This window comes from Arvicanthis niloticus, chromosome 2 (genome assembly GCF_011762505.2).
Source record: "Arvicanthis niloticus isolate mArvNil1 chromosome 2, mArvNil1.pat.X, whole genome shotgun sequence".
NCBI lineage: Eukaryota > Metazoa > Chordata > Mammalia > Rodentia > Muridae > Arvicanthis > Arvicanthis niloticus.
Window position 1 is genome coordinate 78,346,823 of NC_047659.1, and position 16,161 is coordinate 78,362,983.

General features: G+C 36.8%; 2 protein-coding genes across 9 annotated transcripts in view; one reads left to right on the forward strand and one right to left on the reverse strand.

Moving 5' to 3' along the window:
• The window catches only part of Immp1l (inner mitochondrial membrane peptidase subunit 1), a 52,021-nt gene extending 41,381 nt beyond the window's left edge, over nucleotides 1-10,640 (forward strand). For all 6 annotated transcript variants that reach the window (XM_076929388.1, XM_076929390.1, XM_076929389.1 and 3 more), the window contains 2 exons: nucleotides 9,421-9,531; nucleotides 10,474-10,640. In XM_076929388.1, the coding sequence (XP_076785503.1) occupies nucleotides 9,421-9,531; nucleotides 10,474-10,542 (180 nt within the window). In that variant the 3' untranslated portion in view covers nucleotides 10,543-10,640. The remainder of the gene's footprint in view (nucleotides 1-9,420; nucleotides 9,532-10,473) is intronic.
• A 1,011-nt stretch (nucleotides 10,641-11,651) lies between these two features.
• Dnajc24 (DnaJ heat shock protein family (Hsp40) member C24) overlaps nucleotides 11,652-16,161 on the reverse strand; it is a 33,078-nt gene continuing 28,568 nt past the window's right edge. For 2 of the 3 annotated variants that reach the window (XM_034494466.2, XM_034494467.2), the window contains exons 4-5: nucleotides 14,176-14,244; nucleotides 11,652-12,052 (exon numbers count right to left, since the gene is read on the reverse strand). In XM_034494466.2, the coding sequence (XP_034350357.1) occupies nucleotides 11,922-12,052; nucleotides 14,176-14,244 (200 nt within the window). In that variant the 3' untranslated portion in view covers nucleotides 11,652-11,921. The remainder of the gene's footprint in view (nucleotides 12,053-14,175; nucleotides 14,245-16,161) is intronic. The other variant, XM_076929393.1, reaches the window with a different exon arrangement.

Genomic DNA, 16,161 nt, shown 5'->3' on the forward strand with positions numbered 1-16,161 from the left:
CAGATGGCCTCCCACTGTCTGCTGGGGAAAAACAATTACTGTTGCCAAGACAGAACAGGTTCAAATGTCTTGGAAGAAGCAACTAATGAAGTTCTTGCTGGCTTCCTTGGAAATTTAAATTTTGACAGGTTACATGTAGTTTCTGTGACCCAGAATCTTAGCCTATAAAAGTATTCTCACTATACTAAACTATTTTCTACCTAGAATAAGAATGGCTAAGGAGAAATAAATAAAACCCTATTTATAAAAAATAAATGTGCATATATTTAAGTGGCTACACATAGTAAAATAGGAAGAAAATATTGGCATTTCGTGTCATTGTACAAAGAACCTAGATAGGTGAAAGGGTTTTTTCCTGTTCCTTTAGAGATTCTACAGGAGAATAGCACATCACTACATGTGACACAGTAGTGTTTGTGTCACTGCCAAATGTGTACATAAAGCTAACAGGACAAGAGAGCCAAGCAGTGTACAGAAAATACAGCTATAGAGGAATAATTTTGATATCTAAGGTGGAACTGAAAATTCTCATCTGGTTCTTGAATCTGCACCTAAAGCAACTTGAAATTTGACCAGATTTCCCTTTTTAAAGTAGTCAACATAGCTCTGGGGACATATACTAAAAAGAACTTCTGGCCCTAACCAATACTGGTGCCTGCCTTAATAAGGCTGCCCAGGAACAGCCAGGTAGGTCACTGACTTAGAAGAGTGGGTGAAGGTGGAATGACAGAGAACACTTTGTCTTGAGACCTAGGAGGAAAAAAATGGAGCTGACCTACATATTCACTTTTAATCAAAGAGAATGGACTTTTTCTACTGGTGGCTATCAGTTTCAGTATAAATTTCTTTTCTAACCAAATCCTCTCATGAAACAGTCTATGCCTACACAGGTACAATAGGTACCTGAAAAAAATTACAAAAATTCCTCTATAGCAATAAATTCATACCAGAATGAGCTTGGACGTTGGAAAGAATTAGGTGACATGACAAGAGTAGTTGAAGAAATGGCTAAGCAATTAAGAGCACCAGCTGGTTTTGCAGAGGACCTGGGTTCAATTTCCAGCACCTACGTGGTAGTTCAAACCATCTATAACTCCAGTTCCAGGGAATCGAGAGCCCTCTTCTGGACTCTACAGCTACCAGGCACACATGTAGTGCATGCATGTATACATGCAGGCAAAACACAAATCTAATTTTTCTTCTTTTCTTTCTTTTTTTGAGAATACAGCTGTCATGGATTCTAGGCCCGCCAGGGATGCATAGAGAGATATTGTCTCACCCTCAGGCACCTAAAAGCACCTAAAATCAGAAGCATATTTGCATATTTTTTATAACGAGCATCTGATTTGCCAACTATTTAAAGGTTTTTTTCCCCCAAAGAACAAAAAAAACCTCACTGTTTAATACATATTGCTGTATTCTCATAACTCTGAAGTGACCATATTGCATTAAATTTTGTTGTTGTTGGGTTTTTTGTTTGTTTTTTTGTTTTTTTGTTTTTTGTTTTTTTGAGTCAGCGCCTCACTGTAGCTCAAGCTGGCCCAGACAGAACTCGTTTTGTGACCCTAGCTACCTTAGATGCTTAGCAGTCTCTCCTCATTCTCCCATGTGCCACCACGCTCAGCTAGAATAGTATTACTAGTAAATTACTTTGTTTCTGTATATAGGGCCATAACATGGCTGCATCTTTGATATCTGTGTCATTATTAAACAATAGAATATGCTTTATATACATACAGGTGTAGATATTTGACTGAATACTGCTTACTTAGAAGACAGTAACATAAAATTTAAGTTTCTAGTAATTGTTCGATTAAATGACATCCTATGAGTCTGCATTCATTATGTGGAGTTTTTTCTTTTTTTTCCAAGGGAAGGTATTAAGCATTATATGTTCTTAAATTTAAAAAAAAAAAAAAAAAAAAAAAAAAAAAACAGATACTTTAAAAATGTGCTTAAAATGAAATGCTTTTGAGACTAAAGTGTCCTTGCTGTAACACTCCCATTTCCATGGGAAACAGAAACAAAATGGCCTAACCTGAATGGTTGCAGAAAGTATATGCTTCCTTTTACAGTTTAGTGTATGTTTCCTTTACATTTTAAGCTCTCATCAGATTTCACTTGAATCAAGAAACACGCCACCTGTGGCTTTCATGCAGAGCTGTCTGTGATAAATGGACACCCACAAACCATGGGGCAATTATATGTGTTGCTTGTACTAAAAAGAAGGCACTTAACCAGACCTCCTTTTTCCCAGCCCTGATATTAGCTTTTATCATGGTTCAGGAAGTAAGCATTGCAGACTCATAGTAGTCTCAAAAGAAAAATAATCTGACTTAGAAAATGTTGATTATGGGAAAGAACACAGAAAATAACTAGAATTAAGAATTTGTGAAACATTGTTTATTAATTTTCTAGTCCTCCTTATATAAGGTTATTATAGCTTTTAAAAACAATATGTTTTACTCTGCTATCTTTTCCTATTAATACTGTAGTATAGGACTGTTGTAAACTTGTGTTGTTTGATGTAACTGTAGTTTTTATATGCATTACTGAAAGCAGCAGAGGGTTAGAGGCTAGCCTGCTCTCACTGTAGTACCAGAGACAAAGAAGCTTTTAAAAAGGTTGTCAGTAAAGTTTTCCCTGGCTCACCTTTTTGAACAGTATCAGGCTAGGGACTGAAGGAATAGCTCCATGACTAAGAGCTCACCATGGCCTGTAACCAGCTCTAGTGGATCTGATGCCTGTTTCTGGTCTTTATGACCACACGTATGCATGTCTGCATTCTAACTGGGAGTCGAAACGTACATACACATACATTAAAAATCATATCAGGCAGCTGTGCATCACCATGCACTTGGGAGGCAGAGACAAGCAGATCTCTTGTGATTCCAGGGACAGCCTGTTCTACAGTAGTGAATTCTAGTCCAGCCAAAGATACATAGGAAGACCCTGTCTCAACAAAACAAAACAAAACCCAAAAAACAAAGCATTAATAAAGTCAATCTGGGCATGCTGGTAGAAGGTGCATAATTGAAATTCCAGCATTTTGAAAGCTGAAGAAGAGTATTATGAGTTCAAGGACAGGCTGGAATACATAGTGAGAAATTATCAGGGGAAAAAAAGTACACAAATCACCCAAAAATTGAAACAGTTTAAGATAAAGAGGCATGTATATGTATAATATTTTAGATGTCTAGGTAATGCATGCTATTAGAAAACATAAAGTTTGAGTCATAAAAAACAAGCACCTTATGCTTTTATATACACAATCCTGAAAGTTACTTTTTTATTGATTTAATTGTTGAAACTTTTCCACTAGTTTGTTCTTTATTAACATACTTTGGTTTTTGTATTTTAATCATCTGTCTATTATGTAAATGAATGATATTTTATAAGCCTCTACTTACTGACCAATATTTATACTATTGCCAGTTAAGACAAGAGAAAGAACAGAGTAAACATTTGTCTGTGCTTCTTTTTGATTGATTGCTTTGTTTTTGAGACAGAGTCTCTTGTAGCATACGCTGGCCTCCGACTCTGTACCCAAGGATGACCTTGACTTCATGAACTTCCTGCCTGTACCTCCTGAGTACTGAGATTACAGGTGTACAAAACCAAGGTCCATTTTATGTTGTTCTTTAGCTAGAAATCAGGGTGTGGTGACATGCTGGAGAACTGTTTTGTTGACTGAGCTATCACCCCAACCCCTTGTCTCTGTCATCATGAAAGCACTGGTTGATTGCTAGCTGAGGTCGCAGAGATTAGATTTTTAAGTGGTTGAAATCTGTGGATCACATTTCCAGGAAGGCAGGAGCTACAAAAGGATCTCAAGAGATCTACATTTATATTCCTTTGGTTGACAGCTAAATGTTAAATCCTACCTATTCATGGTGAAGTTCAGTAATAAAACAAATGTGATTGACAAGGGAACTCCAAGGCTCAATTCCTAGAATTCACACAAAACCAGAAGACATTTGAGTTTCCTAAGCCAGTGTGGACAAGCCAGAGACCTGGAGAGATTGTGTCCCCATACTATGAGTAGGAACTCCTCCCAACAGCTTGAAAATAAGGCTTAAAGTAAGTAAGCTCATGTGCAGCTGCTGCTTCAACATGGTGCTCTCTGAAGACTGGCAGCAAATCCACTCAACAGAGGGTGTCTAGCTAAGTCACAAACAACTACTTCCATGAAGAAAGCAGTAAAAGGAAATCCACACTCAGAAATGAATTGGGTAAGTTAGGCCAGGAAAGATGTAGGTGGTGAAATTACCAGAAAGTACTCTAAAATGCCATTTCTAATTGTTTTCAAGGAACCAGAACATATGTGAACATGATGGGGTAAAAATGATAAATAAAGAAACAACACCCTTCCTGTTTGAAATTCTTTCATTTGGATTTGACAGCAGAATTATAACTACAAAAGAAAAATCAGTAATTTTGAAATATCTCTCAAAAATGGGTAAAATAAAGATATTTACACACAGAAATTGGAGAGAAGTTTTAAAGAAAGTTGAAAAATTCCTTGCAAATAGACTTACAAAAAATGTGAAAGGACAGTCCTCAAACTATAAAGAACACCATCAATAAAGATGTTTGCTTATTCAGAAAATATAGTGTTTATTATCTTTTGCAGTGCTTGGAACTAAACCCAGGACTTCACATTCTAGGGAGACCCTCTAACCCCGAGCTGTATTCCCAGCCTAGTTTTGTTCTTATTTGTAAACTGCACTATATACCTTACGAACCCACTGAAATCGCATGCACAAATACAAAACAGTGCTTTTCTGGTACAAATAAACAACATCCATTCAAAAGAAATAAAAAACTGAATCTTATTACCAAACAACCAACACCCACCAAAAATACTTAGTAATGAAGTTAACAAAGGAAGTGAAAGAACTCTATACTGAGAAGTTCAAAGTCCTGAAGACATGGAAGACAATACTGGAATATGACGAGCAAGCCTCCCCTTCTCATGGATCAACACAGGATAGTGAAATGGCTATACCACCAAAAACAACCTATAGATTCAAAGCAATATCCATCAGAATTCCAACACCACTTTTTTTGTTATGGAAAAAGAAAAAGTAATCTTGTAATTCATATAAATCCTCAATAGTCAAAGCAGACCTGAGCAAAAAGAGCTGTGCTGGAAGTTATTACCCCAGCAATTTCAAGTTGCATTGGAGAAACATATTAACAAACTCAGCATGGTACTGGTTCAAAGGCAGACATGTAGATCAATGGCATAGAAGAGAGCACCCAGATACAAACCTGTACACCTATAACCACCTGATTTGTTTTTATTTTATTTTACTAAGAAGCCAAAAACATTCTTTTCAAGCAATGGTGTTAAGAAAACTGGGTGGCCACTTCCAAAAAAACAAAAACAAAACACAAAGCTAGATTACTCCATCACCCTGTATAAAATGTCAGTTCAAAATGGATTAAAGTTTTTATTTAAGACCTGAATTTGGAAAATAATGAAGAAAAAAAAAACTGTTTATAGCTACAGATATGGACAGGGACATTCTGAAACAGACTCGAGTAACTCAGGAAATAATTACCAAAAACTAACAAATGGGGACTACATGATGTTAAAAAGAAAAACAGGAAAATAATCAAGTGAAGGGACAGGATACAGAATGGGAAAAGATATCCAAACTATACAAAGAAAACACATACATAAAAAAAAATACTATCAAAAAACCAGACAGTTCAATCAGTGACTGAGCTAATAAATGAAGACACAATTTTAAAAAGATGAAGTGCAAATGGCCAGTCAACATGATAAATCGTTCATCATCTTATCCACCAGGGGAACAGAAATTAAAACTTGGTTTCCATCTCACCCAGTTAGGGTGGCTATCAATTATATATAGGCAAGGATGTAGGAAACAAGGAACATTTTTATACTGATGATGGGAATGTAGGTTGAACTAGATTTATGGAAATTAAAATGAAAGTTTCTTTAAAGAGACAAAAAAAAAAAAAAAAAAGAAAAAGAAAAAAAAGAACTAAGACATGAACCAGCTATCCTGTTTCTGGGTATATGCCCAAAGGACCCTAAGGCAACATATCACATTCATGTTTGCTGCAGCACAGTTCACAGTACCCAAGTTAATGGAATAAGCCTCTCTACCTGTCAAAGATACATGTGCATTATAAAAGAATAGTGTACATACATAATGTAGTTATAGTCAGGTAGAAGAATGAATGTGTTATTTCCTGGGGAGACAAGTGGAAATGGCCATATTAAGTGAGAGAAGTCTGTTACAGGAAGACAAACTATATTTTCCATTATTTGTGGTCCTAGAATTAAAGAACTTATACATACCCAACCCTTGCCCCCTGCAGCAGGGGGAAAGTTGGCCCTGGCCCTCACCTGCTGCAGCCCTCGAAAGAGCAGGCAATACCCTGCACCTTGTCGGTGCAGCAGGATAGAGCTGACCCAGTTTGGGAGGGGGTTGAGCCCGCCAGAATAGGAGCACCAGTGGGCTGAGCAGCACAAATACCTCTCAGGCCCAGGTTCAGAGATGTGAATTGCCCACCCCTACATTTACTCCATCCATGAACTCGTGGAGCTGGTCCCACAGATCCAAACCACAGGATCTCCATGACACAGGCAGCAACAGGATATCCTAGAGTGATCCCAATGAGGTTCCAGTGGAGTAGCAGAAGCCAGAGGCCTTATACCAGAAACAATGGGTCATTACAATGAGTATTTGCAAGCAAATGCGGGTGGACAAAAGGCCATACTATGAAAAATGGTGTGACACACTACAGCTTCCACAGTGAGATTTTTTTTCCTCTACTGGGGGAAGGTTGCAAGGGTGGAGGACAGGTACAAGGGGAGGGGGAATTGAATAAGATTATGGTGCATGATATGAAATTCACAAACCAATGAAAAGTGTCTGAATGTATCAATATAAAAAGATACATACTTAAGAAATTTTCCTTTTAATCTTACAAGCAACTATTAAAAGTATCTGAGTATATCAAGATAAAAAGATCCACACTTGGGCTGGAGAGATGGCTCAGCAGTTTAGAGTACACTGGTTGCTCTTCCAGAGGCCCTAGGGTCAATTCCTAGCACCCACATGGCAGCTCACAACTGTCTGTGTTTTGCATACATGTTTGCCCACATACATGTATGCAAAACACAAATGTACATAAAATAAAAATAATTTTAAAAATATCCCTACAGAGATTTTTCCTTTTATAAGATGTTTTTGGATTAAAGGTAACATCAGCAGTGAGACTGATTTTTTTGGGGGTTGTGTATGTTACCTGAAGCATTAATGTTTTGTTTTGTTTTCTTTTCTTTTGAAGGTGGGTGCTGGGGAATGAATGCAGAATCCCTTATATGCTAGGCAGTATGTTGTCACTAAGCTCTATCCCTAGCTCTTATATTGTCTTCTAAATACATGAAGAGACTGGGCATCACTCAAAGTTGCAATGAACCCAATGTTCATTGGGTATAGGCATTAGCCTGCTGACCTAAGCTCAATTCTTATAATCCACAAGGTGGTAAAAGAGCACTGACTCATCTTTCAACCCCCAGAGGTGTACACACACACTGTAAACCTCAGTTTTTAAAACTAAGACAAAAATAAAGATACAGAGGCACTGTTTCTTACCATTGGGTGGGCAAACATTTGATGACAATGAGATACATAAAAGCAGGATGGGGAGGTAGCTCAGTCTGTAGAGTACTTGCCTAGAATGCAGTAGGCCCTGGGTTCAGTCCCCTATACCACATAAAACCAGGCATGACAACACATGCCTGTAATCCCACAGCTCAATGTGGAAACAGGAGTATCATGAGTTCAAGGCTATAGCCTAGACTACTGTCTGAGGTCAGGCTATGTGAGCCCCTGTCTCAAAACAAAAACAACATGAAAGCTGGATGTTATAAGCCAGTACCCCAAACAAGGCTGGCATCACATGACAAGTGCAAATGGGGGGAAACCACTTAGCAGGTGGAATGTAAATAGCATGGGCCCTCAGCTAGGTAGGGTACTGTAGTGTGGTACCCTATGTGTAGTACCCTTTTCTTTTCCTCTTACTGACGTCTCTTACTTATTCGCACATAGCACCAAAATTAGGACTGAGGAACAAACATTCTTTAAGAAACTAGAAATCTAAATACAAGAGCTGTTTATCTTGTATCTTCTCCAAAAGTACAGTAGGCATTCTTGGCTTTCCACATGCCGTGTTCATTTGTGTGTGACTTCAGATACATTTGCTTTTCTACACTTCCCTGCCTGCCAGTCAGTTTATGATATAGGTAGTACTAGACATGTTATCAGCTCCAGTACTTGAAGCTAGTTCATTTAATCAAGATATCCCAGAAATACAATCTTATGAAAATGAAATTTAAATGCTCATAATATACAAAAAGAACATTGTAATAAAAAAATTATACTATATCTTACTAATCCAATGAAATCTTCCCAATAGATTGTTTTGGTCTGGTCAATAAATCAACTTTTTTTTTGCATTAACAAAAACTGCAAAATAAAAACATAAAAAAGCAGTGTATAGATTGCTGTTAGAAAGCACCTTCTAAATTTATATTGACCAGATTATCAGTGAGTAAATGTCTCATATTGGAAGAATGCATTTTTGAAAAGTATAACCTTCAAAAAAGGATTATAATTGAGTAAACATTTATACCTTTTTACTAGTTAATATACAAGACTTATCTTTTCATCTAGTAGAAGGTCACTGTCATTAATTTCTAGCTGATGGTTTTATAATAGGTCCTTCTGGTTCTTGATGGTCATTATCAATATATAAGGCAGTGATGATATGGCCAGTACAAAGGCAAGACAGGGGTCTTAATTAGAACTCTGACAAGCCCATTGCAATAAAATGATGAGATTATTTGTAATTGATGTCACAATCCATTACCACTTAGTTCATCATGAGCATTCTAATAGGTCTGGCCTTGGAACTGGCCCCAGGATGTTGCTGACTGGCTGCCCTGCTTATGCTGTTACTGCAACAGGAGGGCACATATTCAGTCAGCAGCCTAATGACCTCTTTTGAAGTCTATTAAATTAATGACTCTGGCACACTGTTTTCATTTCTTACAACCTTAGTTTCTATAAATTAGTGTTTGGGACCCATATCATAAAGAGATCTTTTTAAAATGTAGAAACCTTTGATATTTAGTTAGAAATGAAAGCAAAAATAGCCATTTTTATAACATGTATAAAGGATGACTTCAGGACATATGTTCTTCCTCCAAATAAAGTCTTTTGTTCTTATAGGGTCTGTGTAGCTCTTGTTAGCTTTGAGTGAATGTGGGGATTCCAGTTGTACATCATAGTCCCAGGCTTTTATTTTCAGTGATAAGTCCCCTGTTGAGGTTTTCTTGTTTCTAATGGGCCTGCTTTTCTTTACTAATTCCAGGTGCCAATGGGTCATGTGTGGTTAGAAGGTGATAACTTACAGAATTCTACTGATTCCAGGTATTACGGACCTATACCATATGGACTAATAAGAGGACGGATCTTCTTTAAGGTATGCTTTATTCTAAGAGATGGCTGGGTGAGGGCGGGTGTCTCTTTAATTAAACTTTGAAATCCATGGCATTCAAGTTAACTTAACTATTGCAGTGATTACATTTGATGGACATTTTACCTTTACTTAAAAACTGTGAACAAAAAACATTATTCCCTCCCCTTCCTGTTCCTAAGGGGAACAACTGAGAAATTTTATAATAAAATTCAAACTAAATTAGTAGTATCCTAGAGAACTGTTGAATTTACAGTTCACATCATGGCATTTCAGCAAACACTTCGACAACAGTAGCCCAGGCTCAGTTTACTTGGAATGCAGATGGGCCCAGTTAAATGCAGCAAGCCATAGGCAGGTGTATGGCTGTAGAGAAAGTACAACAAGCCTTAGACCTAAGACACTGGTTCTTAGATTCATTGGTTCTTTCATTATAGGTTGATAGAGTTTTGTTTTGAGACAGGGTTTCACTCTGTATTGCAGGCAGGTCTTAAACTCTCTCTTCCTGTCTCTGTCTCATAAGTGCTAGTATCACAAATGGTGGATTACAGGTATTTGTCACTACACTTGGTCCCCCTTGATCACAAGGCTTTAGAAGAAAAGTGTATAAATATCTAAGGCAACTGGATACTGTTCAAGGTTCTTTATATTTAAACAGATGACATATTAAAGCACTTAAAATAATCAAGTAGCATAGATTGGTAGTGTAACTTATTTAGGTTAGTAAAGAGAAAACAACTATGTCTTCACAAGCTTACATTGATATACTAAACAAACAGAATTTCTGGTATCATGTTTGAATGCTCCAGACTAAATACACCTGTTTATTTTCAGAATAACTGATGAAGAGAATGTACTGCAGTATCTAACACAGAGAAAAGGAAAAGGGAACATCATGATGATAAAGAATTTTCATTAATTGTATTCAACTGTATTTTCATTTTACAGATTTGGCCTTTCAGTGACTTTGGATTTCTGCGTGACAGCCCAAATGGCCACAGATTTTCTGATGATTAATAAGTATTTCCTTTTAACTTGATTATTGTCTCCTATTCAAGTGAATTTATTTCTACAGTTGAAACCATGAACTTAACAATAAACTATTTGCTATTCAATTTTAGTTATGTTTTAAATATGAGTAAATATCACACTCTGCAATATGCATTAAAAGTATCTGGATAAAAATTAACCCAATACAAGTTTTCCCTCTAAATTGTATGATATAAAAATATCTTGGGGAAGAAATCCAGATGACTACCTCATATTTGAATTTTAGTGGTTCCCATACTTAGAAAGCAGTATGTTGTCCAATGTACTTCATATGTCACCTCTTGCTAGCAGTCTTAAGTGTAAGACTGAGCAGTCCAAGCTGACAACTGACTGAGCTCTGTCTGCTGACCACACCATGACTTAGACCTGGTCTACACTGTACACAGAATGTTATATACAAAAGGAAGTCACATAAGATACGATGCCTACAGTCTACTGTAGTCAGTAATCACTCATTAGAAAAGCCCCCTTCACCACACCAGTAATGAAATGAATGGCTCCTTAAATGGAGGCAATCCAATAAAAAGGAAAGTTGAAATTTTAGGGTTTGTTTGTTGTTCTTGTTGTTGTTGTTGAATTTCATTTTTTAAGTTTTCTTTTCCTAAATTACACCTGAACTTAAGATAGCTTCTGACAAGCGTTAGACATACAGGGCCAGGACCAGAGTCACGTTTTCTAACACATGGTCCTTTCCAACCTTGTTTAGGGCAGAACAGGGCTCACACTTCATTCACAAAAATTCTAATCTTATTGGAATGCCTGAGTTATTGAAACAGGTATATAGTAGGTATATAATTCAGTAACTAAAAACACCATCTTTTAGATGAACAACTTCATAATTAAAGATAGCAAGATAGTTCAGCTGGTATAGGAACTTACCCAAAGTCTCGGGACCCAAATTTGACCTTGTGACCCACATGGGGGAAGAAGTAAAGAATCAATTCTTCATAGATTCTCAGATTGTCCTCTGTCCTTTACACACACACATGCACATATGCACGCACGCACACACACACACACATTAAAGATTAAAGCAAAAAGCAAAACCCTTAGTAACTATAAAGAATATTCTTACGTGAGTTTTGAAAAAGATATTTATACTTCAAAAAGGAAATAGTTTGTATCAAGGAGAAAACAAGTAGTTAGCTAAAAATGCAAAAATATTATTCAAGTCCTTTTGTAATATCCTATAATTTACATTTTAGATACATATCAACAACTGAATTAATCTGTTAATCTGAAGTGGTCTTTGCTTGAAGATTTCATCTTCACAAATTACACAGTTAATAACAAAACAGCATTTTTTTTTCCTTGTAGTTAAAGGGTCCCAGGAATGAAGGCACAGCTCAGCTCTGATGAAGGAGTTCCACAATCAGTGAGCACATATCACAAGAAACCAGGTTTGCTTCTTGTGCTTCATCCTTGTAGACAGTGTATTTCCCACCACATCGACAGCTCAGAGAGAAAGACTCATCATCTGCAAAGAATATAAAAATAATGCCTCAGATGTTCACAGTCTACTTTGCTAAAACCACTCAAAATACAAGGCATGTTCCAGAGAAACTGGAAAAAGAAAACAAAACAAAACAAAAAGACAAGGTACAGATGAAAATGTTTAAAGGGAAGCTGGAAAAACTCTGATGCATAGAAGCACTTATCTATTGAAGAGTCTCTCTATCTGGAGTAGCACTGACTCTGTGTTCACTGTTCACAGATGGGGTTAGGCAGAGTGTGCTCAGAGTAATCTACAAAATTTACTCACAATTTTCCATTTTCTTAAGAATTCTGAAAATTTTATATTCTTCTAAGCAATGCATTTAAGGTGCTAGTGATGGTGGAAACTGGAGGCTTAGATACTGCTGTCCTTTGAAAGAAAGCCTCTGGTCCCGCTGCTGGGATAGTTTGCTCTCTCTGGGAAGGGTAGTAGTTATCCAAACCCACCAGGTTCTAATCTATTTTACTGTACTCATAGCTTAGAGACAAATGACATTTCAGTAGGCACAGGATCCTGAAGTAGCTTCAGGTGACTCAGAGTCGGCTACATTTGGACATCACAGTGCAGGAGAAGGAAGCAACAGCTGTATAAAATGTAGTCTTGGAAAAATGGGCAGTTATGTGTTGCCTTATCAAAAAGGAATACATAATCTCATCTTGCTTTTTATTTTTTATCACAATGTAGGTTTCTACATAACATAAAAAATTTCTTTTTGAATTTAGAAATGCAAATATCCCCATTTAAGGCAACATATATATAACTAATAGAAGCGTGTTTTCAAAGTGAATAGTTACATTATCTAAAAATTGAAGGTTGACTTTTATTTATTATTTATTTATTTATTTATTTAATTTTTGTTATTACTGTATGTTCCCACATGTGTATAGAGGTTAGAAGACAGATAGATGTGTATGTTGGTTGGTTCTCTCTGTCCACTATGTAGGTCCCTGGGATCTATCAAGCCATCTTTTCTCACTCAGTACTCCAAGACCCCAGAACTCTGGTTATTCATGGTAAATATGAATTTCTCTATCCCAGAACTTCATTTGGATTGCTAGACACTGAGTGGTTCTAGAGGCAAGCATGATTTCTCTTCTAAGACAATAACGCTTGTGACTCCCATCCTTAAAGCACTAGGTAAAGACTTTGCCATTAAAATAAAGCTTAATTTGAAGAAGGGTTCTGTGTCTACCACAGCACCACACTCATTAGTGAACTTCTGTAAGCCTTTATAGGACTTGTTCCCTATGCTGAAAAATAAATGTGTAGAATTGGGAGTATATTTAAAAAAATGGTTAGGAAATGAGAATTTTATCTTCCCAGAGAAATACTGAAGTATAATACTCATGGCTTTTAGAAAGTGATGTTTTCCAATTTAATGATGTACAACCACAATTGCAAAGAACGAACGACTATGGAAATTACATTGGTTACTACAGTTTTAATACTCTAGTAAAAGAAAAGGGAAAGAAGACATGACATTATGAAAGGCAAGGGGAATGACGTTTTCTTAAGGACAGTCAGAAGGTATGAGCAGCATTGGAGAAACCCAGCACCACTTAACAATATTGTTTGTGCCTTTACCGTCAGCATTCAGCAAGTGGAAGCAGGAGGATCAGAAGTTCAAGGTTATGCTCAGCTAACCTAGTTATTTTCAAATGAGATGAACAAAACTAAATAGTGAAATCAAAGGTAAAGAGAAACACTACTTCTTTCAAAGCAGAAGTCAGATCATTAAAAAGACCTATCAGTTTCTGACTCCATATAAGGCAAAAAGAAATTCTGACAGGGGTTTGTTAGCATAAAGAATATTACCTTTTTTTTTTTTTTTTGCTTTTTAAAAATCATATTACACATAATACAAAAACCAGAGCAATTAAAAAATAAAAAAAGACCCTTATATACTTAATTGAAATAGAAAACACTGAGAAGTGAGCTATATAATACTGCAATAAACAAAGTTGATAAAAGGCGGACAAAACATGTGGAAAGGTAAAGCCATTATTTAAGATTTCCATATATCTTTATTTTCTTGCTATATTAAAAAAAAAAACCTCCTAATATATCTCTCCAGTGTGGACAGACAAAATGAGATCAACTCTAACCTTTGTTCCAGGACATCTCTTCAAGGCGCACCTGTGCATCTACTGGCCCCACATTTCTTAGCTCATCTTCTGTAAAATATAAAGCAAAATTGTTTTGATGGTAGAGAATGCTGATAATGCATCTCCTGAGTAGCCACTCAAGCCCGTATCATGAACCATTTCCAAACTCTCTTAGTGCTTTTGACATCAGCACAAAGGCAGAGAGGTCATATATTCCATGTCCACTCAGATACGGAGGAAAGTCCATAGAACAACAGCAAGTCAGAATAGCCTTTGTGGGACACAGAACTAGCTAACACCTATCTTGAACTTCTCAACCTCCAGAACCATGAGAAATAAACTGTGCTTAGCTACCCCTGGCCTGTCGTGTTTTGTTATGGCAGCTCAAACAGACTAATGGATATTCTTCAAATCAAATGAGATCATGCCTGAGGTACTGTAAAGAGCAAAGCTCTACAAAAACATAAGTGGCTGCTGGTCATCTGATTGAAGGAGAATAGTAAGAATCTAACAGGAGGAGGACTTTACTACTTTGGCAATCCCACAGCACAACTGTGTGCTGTGCATCTTTTGTTGTTATCTGGGCCAAAGTGTTTCTCTATAGATAGAGGGCCTAAGGGAGCTGTGAATCCCATGAGTATGGTCTGGTTAGTGCAAGCATGAAGTCTCACTTAAAACATACAGACTTTGAGCAAAGAAAGCAACTGTAGGTGGCCTCAATTCTTTCTCAAGGGCATTGTATAATTCCTGTATGTGTGTATTGTTCTTTTAGAAGATAATGCTTGGGGGAAGAGGGGAGTGGACACATCACTAAAATTCAGTAACCTCCCCCAACTCCAATGAAAATTTCTTTAGCTGTCTCACTAGTCTCTTATTCACTTGCTGAGAATGCATCCCTTTGTTCTGTTGTGTGCATGCCTGCAAATTAATTATATTTAATAACCGCCTGCTCAGAATTTATTGGTGAGTTACACAATTTAAAAATAGATGAAAAGATTATACAATATTTTGAACCTACCATACTCTTCTATTAAAGTCTGTCAAATATTATACTACATCATATTTAATGGGTACCAACAGTCTATTAAACTGTCCCTAAAATCCAGACACAGACTTTCTCTTGTGGTCCAGGTAGCCCTTCCATCTATCTATGCCCACTGAAGAACATTATAATTTATAGTATGCTAAGTAGTTCCTAAACAAAACAAAATATTTTCCACATTCTATACAAAGTATACTCGCCTACCTGTTCTGGTTTTTCCTCTTCTTCCCTTCCTTCCTTCCCTCTCTGTGTGCCACCCTTCCCCACCCACCCACCCAAAGACTAAGGTACTACTTTATTGTCCAGGTTACACTTAAAGGAACTGTGTGCAGCTCATGCTGGCCTTGAATTCATGACAGTCTTTCTGGCTTCTGAATGTTGGGATTACAGGCAGGAGCCACCATTTTTTCTTCCCTTTTTTTTTTTTTTTTTTTTTTTTTTTTTTTTTTTTTTTTTCATTTTTCTTCCCATTGAGAAAGGGAAGAAGCTAGGTGTCTTGGGACTTACTATATAGACCAGGCAGGCCTATACTTACAGAGATCCACCTACCTCTGCCTCCAGAGTGCTGGGATTAAAGGCCTTTAATCCTGCACATGGCTCTTACCATTTTTTTTTTAAATTTCAATCTGAGTCTCATCAGGCAGAGAAAAAAATAAATTCTTATGGTTTACTCTCTTATTCAGACAAGTCAACTTTGCTAGAATTTAAAAAAAACAATATCTGAAGAGGATACTTGACAGTGAAAAGATCCACTTGGAAAACAAACAATATTGTCAATTTGCAACCAAGTAACTAGAGTAAATTGTATTTCTCTATATTTGGCACACAACTGAAGCAAAGCAGATTGGGGAAATCAGCTTTCTCAGCCTGACCTATCTAGGACACTTAGGACAGACTGACTAACTGTATTAAAAGGATAAACAATTACAAAAACACATGATGCC